The 6000-nt window shown below is 43.7% G+C and overlaps 1 protein-coding gene across 1 annotated transcript in view; it reads right to left on the bottom strand.

Annotated features, from left to right (window-relative positions):
• GABBR2 (gamma-aminobutyric acid (GABA) B receptor, 2) overlaps positions 1-6000 on the bottom strand; it is a 474269-nt gene that overhangs the window by 24830 nt on the left and 443439 nt on the right. Inside the window, exon 15 of the mRNA XM_014938669.1 lies at positions 3254-3478. Within this exon, the coding sequence (XP_014794155.1) occupies positions 3254-3478 (225 nt within the window). The remainder of the gene's footprint in view (positions 1-3253; positions 3479-6000) is intronic.

The raw sequence follows: 6000 nt of genomic DNA, 5'->3' as shown, positions 1-6000 counted from the left end.
CCCCTCATGGGTATTGGAGGGGTTGCCTTTCAGCCCCTTCTTCAACCTTTTTTTTTTTTTTTTTTTTTTGTACCTTATCCAATTACCATTTTTAATGCAAAATAGCTAAGTATTTGGAAACATGACAATACATGGAGTGAGATTTAGTGCTACATGCTAGAAGGCTACGGTTCATGTTTGTATTTTGAGTAGAAAGAACTGAGAGGAAAAATGAGGGCAAGGTAATTGGGGTTTAAAAGAGCAGATGAAAGGGTTAAAAAAGGAAACAGAAAAGTCATTTCAGAGCCTGTGGCAGCAGAAAAGAAAGATGGGCAAAGGAGCATGAAAGCAAAGGGGCAGAAGAGCATGTCACAGCATTAATAATATTTTCTCTTTGAAGAGAGTTCTGACATTTCTGTGGAGGTATTTTTGGCATCAGAGTTTTAATATGCATTTTCATACAGCTTACACACTTAAACCTTGCAGTATTTCAAAGTACTCTCCATTGCTGTGTTTGTCAATGTTTCCTTAATTTAGAATGAAGCTGTGATTCTTCCCTAAGATCCAGAATAAAAATATGACTATATATGTCTGCACAGCTTTTTAAAATTTGAGAAGTGAACTGCAGAACTTGTTTATTTGGTCCTGGAGAATGAACTACTTCACTTTTTTGCAGATCGGAAGTCAGTTTCCATTGCCAGCCTCTAATTTCTTTCTGAATGAACGCTTTTGTCTTCTCAATTCTTCCAACAATGCACAACTAACACATCCCAGAGCCCAAAAGAGCAGAAAGAAATGAAAGCATATGCCTCCCAGTCTGTGCCTCACTTAATCCGTTAATACACCTGTTAATAAAAAGACCATCTAAGGAACGTGAAGGTGCATAAGTCCATGGGACCTGATCAAATCAATCCACAGGTCCTGAGGGAGCTGGTGTGTGAAGTTGCTAAGCTGCTTTCCATTATATTTGAGACGTTGTGGCAGTCTGGTGAAGTTCGTACTGACTGGAAAAGGGGAAACATAACCCCCATCTTCAAAAAGGGAAAAAAGGAAGACCAGGGGAACTACAGGCCAGTCAGTCTCACCTCTGTGCCCAGCAACATCATAAAACAGATCCTCCTGGAATCTCTGCTAAGGAACATGGAAAATAAGGAGGTGATTGGTGAGAGCAAACATGGCTTCACCAAAGGCAAGTCATGCCTGAAAAATTTGCGGGCCTTTTAGGATATTGCCACAGCATTAGACAAGGGCAGAGCAACAGACATCATCTACCTGGACTTATGCAGTCTCACCTCTGTGCCCAGCAACATCATAAAACAGATCCTCCTGGAATCTCTGCTAAGGAACATGGAAAATAAGGAGGTGATTGGTGAGAGCAAACATGGCTTCACCAAAGGCAAGTCATGCCTGAAAAATTTGCGGGCCTTTTAGGATATTGCCACAGCATTAGACAAGGGCAGAGCAACAGACATCATCTACCTGGACTTATGCAAAGCATTTGACGCTGTCCCACATGACATCCTGGTGTCAAAATTGGAAAGTCATGGATTTGATGGATGGACCACTCGGTGGATAAGGAGCTGGCTGGGTGGCCGCACTCAAAGGTTTGCGGTCAATGATTCAATGTCCAAGTGGGAGTCAGTGACGAGTGGTGTTCCTCAGGGTCCGTACTGGGACCAGTGCCATTTAACATCTTTGTCAGAGACATGGACAGTGGGATAGAGTGCACCCTCAGCAAGTTTGCCGATGAAACCAAGCTGTGTGGTGTGGTTGACTTGCTGGAGGGAAGGGACGCCATCCAGAGGAATCTAGACAGGCTTGAGAGGTAGGTGCGTGCAAACCTCATGAAGTTCAACCAAGCCAAGTGCAGGGTCCTGAACCTGGGACATGGCAATCTCAGGCACAAATACAGCTTGGGTGGAGAACGGCTGGAGACCAGCCCTGAGGAGAAGGACTTGGGAGTGTTTGTGGATGAGAAGCTTGACATAAGCTGGCAGTGGGCGCTGGCAGCCCAGAACGCCAACCAAAAGGGGCTGCATCAAAAGAAGTGTGGCCAGCAGGTAGAGGGAGGTGATTATCCCTCTCTACTCTGCTCTGCTGATGCCCCACCTGGAGTACTGTGTCCAGCTTTGGAGTCCTCAACACAGGAAGGACACAGACCTGTTGGAACGGGTCCAGCAGAGGGACACAAAAATGATCAGATGGCTGGAGCACCTCTCCTATGAGGACAGGCTGAGAGAGCTGGGGTTGTTCAGCCTGGAGAAGAGAAGGCTCCAGGGAGACCTTATAGCAGCCTCCCAGTACCACCTGAAGGGGGCCTACCGGAGAGATGGAGAGGGACTCTTTTATCAGGGAACGTAGTGATAGGATGAGGGGTAATGGTTTTGAATTGAAAGAGGGGAGATTTAGGGATGGTATTAGGAAGAAACTCTTTCCTTTGAGGGTGGTGAGGCACTGGAACAGGTTGCCCAGAGAAACTGTGGATGCCTCATCCCTAGAGGTGTTCAAGACCGAGCTGGATGGGGCCTTGAGCAACCTGGTCTGGTGGGAGGTGTCCTTGCCCATGGCAGGGGGGTTGGAACTAGATGATCCTTGAGGTCCCTTCCAACCCTAACCATTCTATGATTCTATGATTCTATGATCTTTAAGATCCCTTCCAACCCAAACCATTCTATTATTCTATGATTCTATGATCTTCAGTGTCAGCATCTGCAGCATACATACAGTTTTCCGCTGAAGCGTTGATAGTCTATTGTACCACCATATTTGAATACCTTAGAGATTTCAACACAGTTGACCTTGCAGCGTGCCACTGAACTAAAAGTTTCTTACTGTTTTGTAGGTATAGAAGCAGAGATCCTGATTATCTTGCTTACGGTACATAAGAAAAATGGCAAAACAGACAACTGGACCTGTGCCCCTGAATACCTACTTATTACCTTTTCCAAAAAGTTCCTAAAAGTTGGAAATGGAGACTATTCCAATGAAATTACAGAAAAAAACCTGTTTCCCCAGTCACAGATTCAGTAAAGATATAGGCATTAGAAATGCATGTATTCACACTCCTGTAACTTTGCATATTCCACTTCCTCCAAAATCTCATGAAGCTTTGTTCTGCCTTTCAGGATCCAGAGACAAGAGATTATAGATGGGCTTGCCTTAGAATTCACACACATCTGCCGTACATGAAATGACAATGAACCTCTACATATAAAACCACAATTACAAAACAGACGGAAAAAAATCCAGACCCATGCTAAACAAATTCACTTACCTTAGGTACAAACACAAGGCAGAGAGTAATAGTGCTGCAGAATATTATGACTAAAGCAACAATGCAGAATTGCACATTGGGTTGGTCCCGGGTAAGGAATGAAACAGCAGCACCAATAATGCACATTATCCCCACGTTGTATACACTCATTCCGATGTACTTGCTATCATTCAAAGCAGGAATGCTGACATTTCGTGTCTCCCAGGCTAGGAAACACCCAAATAACTGAAATGGTAAAAGAAGGAAAAAAGATGATAAATATAAGAGGAATTGGCTGACATCCAGAAAAAGCATTCATTTAAAACTGGTATGTTTTCTGATTTGACAAATATAGGTGAGATACAATACAGAGATATACACCTACCTTTTACCCAATATCTAATTACCTATGTGATTTGATTTGCTCACTAGGAGAAATTCCTGCTCTCACAAGAAAAATATGAAATTTGGAATTAGTCATGGTAGGAACAAATTTCTCTAAATGCTATGGCTCTCTTTATTTTATAGTTTTAGTAATTTTTAAAGACAGTCTTTCCTGTTTGTTTTCAAAGATTCCAGTAAAGATATGTGCATTGTTCTTTTAGCTATTTTTAGCAGTTGTTCTCAATATACTCTTATCAACCCAGTCATTCATTGTATGATTATCACCTACATTAATAAACAGCAGTGCCAAGATGTGTCCCATGGGAGACAAATATACAATGTAGAAAGTGTCACCCTAGTTGTTCAGACTGCAATTATAATGTCTTTTATTATAGTGGGAGCTGGTAATGGCCTTTCAATTGCAGTTGTCTAATGATTTCTGGCATAAAACATTCCTGTGGCAATTTTTTGTTTGCCTTTTTCTTTGGTGCATTTTTAAGTTTTAGCCCCTTTGTTATTTGCAATATGCTTTTGCAATTCAGCAGGGGAAAGTCTTTATTGTATGGAAACCGTCTTCATCCTTTGAAATTTAATTAGATTTTTCTACAACATGAACTGCTGCAAATGATTATTTTCTTTCTCTTGCATTCCTAAGAGAAACTCTAACAAGGCAGTAAAACCATAAACAAACTCAAGACATTATAAACAGGTAACCCAGCCTACAGTCTAGGAAAAGCCTGGTAAGAGTGTAGGGTGCCCTGGGAAGAATGGCAGACAGCAGATGATACTGGAGGGAAGGGAAGGAGAGGTAGAGAGGAGCCATCACTAAGACTCAAGATATGGTTTCTGTGTTTTCTAGCTTTTTCTGATCACACTGCAGGGACAGACAAGAAGGCGAAAGAAAAAAAGGTCCACTCCCATTGATCTTGGTACTCTTCCTCCTAGACCATCACATTGGTCCACTTTCATGTCATGGAGATAATCTTATCTTTTATACAACTGCAATGCATGTGGTAATCCAGGAAATTAGAGGTCTCTGGTGATGCCATTTGGGGATTAATTGCAGTTGCCTAATAAAAATTTACCTTCTGCTTTTTTCTTGTGGGAAAAAACCATTAAAAATTTCAAAGGCAAATAACTTGGTCTAGAAGAACATTGGTTGGTTGCCAGTCAAGCACAAGAGAATTGGGAACTGACAGATTTATATTTGTTGTACAAACTCAGTTTTGTCCTTATGTGCTTTCAACTGTAGCAACAACTGGACATTAATAACTGCAAATTTCCTGGATTATTTGCTTTGGTTTTACCTCAACTAACAATGACAGCAAACCCAACCATTTGTGACTCAGCTGCTTTGCACTCCCACAGAAACTAGCAGGCTGCAGCCACCTACCTACTCACCCAGGCACTTCACTCCAGAACTTAGAATCATAGAATTGTTTGGTTGCAAGAGACCTTTAAGATCATGAAGTCCAACTGTTAACCTAGTACTGCCAAGTTACCACCAAACCGTGTCCCTCAGCACTGCATCTACACATCTTTTAACGTACTGCTGAACTGCCAGCCCTGGCTCCCCCGCCTCCATTGCTGAGCTTCTCTGTTAAGTTTATTTCATTCCCTTGCCCACAGCACATATGTTACCCTGCCACATGTTCATAAATGGACTCAGCTGGAAGGCTTTGTTGGATTAGGCATCTGCTCTCAGCCCATGGAGCGTGGCAGGCTGGAGGTGCTGCCTAGCCCATGCAAGCCTCTTCCTCACCCACTTTCCAATGCTGCCATCACTGCCACGATCTGTATCAAGATACAGAGGCAGGGGTGGCCCTTTCCAGCAACAACAGCAGCGGTTGCCCTTGCAATCGTTAACCAAGTCTTCCTCGGCATCATTACCACCCTGACCCCTCCACACCCTCCTGCAGGACATGGTCCTCTCCAGGGACCTCTCTTGCCTCCTTGTCACAGACCTACCTCTTCTGTTTTACCCATCCTTCTAGGAGGAGCCTAGACCTCACCCCGGTTCCTTGCGTCTTCCCCTGCTCTTCCCAGCAGCCAAAAAAGTGCAGGAAGAAAAGTAGTGGCTGCTGCAGGCAGAGCCTGGGAGGGTTCAAGCTACTACCTGGGGCAGAGAGGGGTGTCAGAGCCATTCAGGTAGGGCCGTTGAGGTGAATAAGCTGTGTATTGAGCTGGGTAGCTTTGTGCCAGAGAAGCAGCTCATCCCCTAATACATTTTCAGAGACCCTCAGGTAATCAAGATGATACTTCCAATAACGAAGGATACAAGCAGCACTTCTCTGCTGCTGGTTCTGGCACCGTGCACAGACGGAGCAGGGGACATACAGACTCCGCTACAGGCTCTGCAGAAGCAAATTGTCCACTCTATTTAT

The sequence above is a fragment of the Calidris pugnax genome, unplaced genomic scaffold (assembly GCF_001431845.1).
Source record: "Calidris pugnax isolate Ruff unplaced genomic scaffold, ASM143184v1 scaffold13, whole genome shotgun sequence".
In the NCBI taxonomy this organism is placed as follows: Eukaryota; Metazoa; Chordata; class Aves; order Charadriiformes; family Scolopacidae; genus Calidris; species Calidris pugnax.
This window is presented reverse-complemented; position numbering and strand designations above follow the sequence as displayed.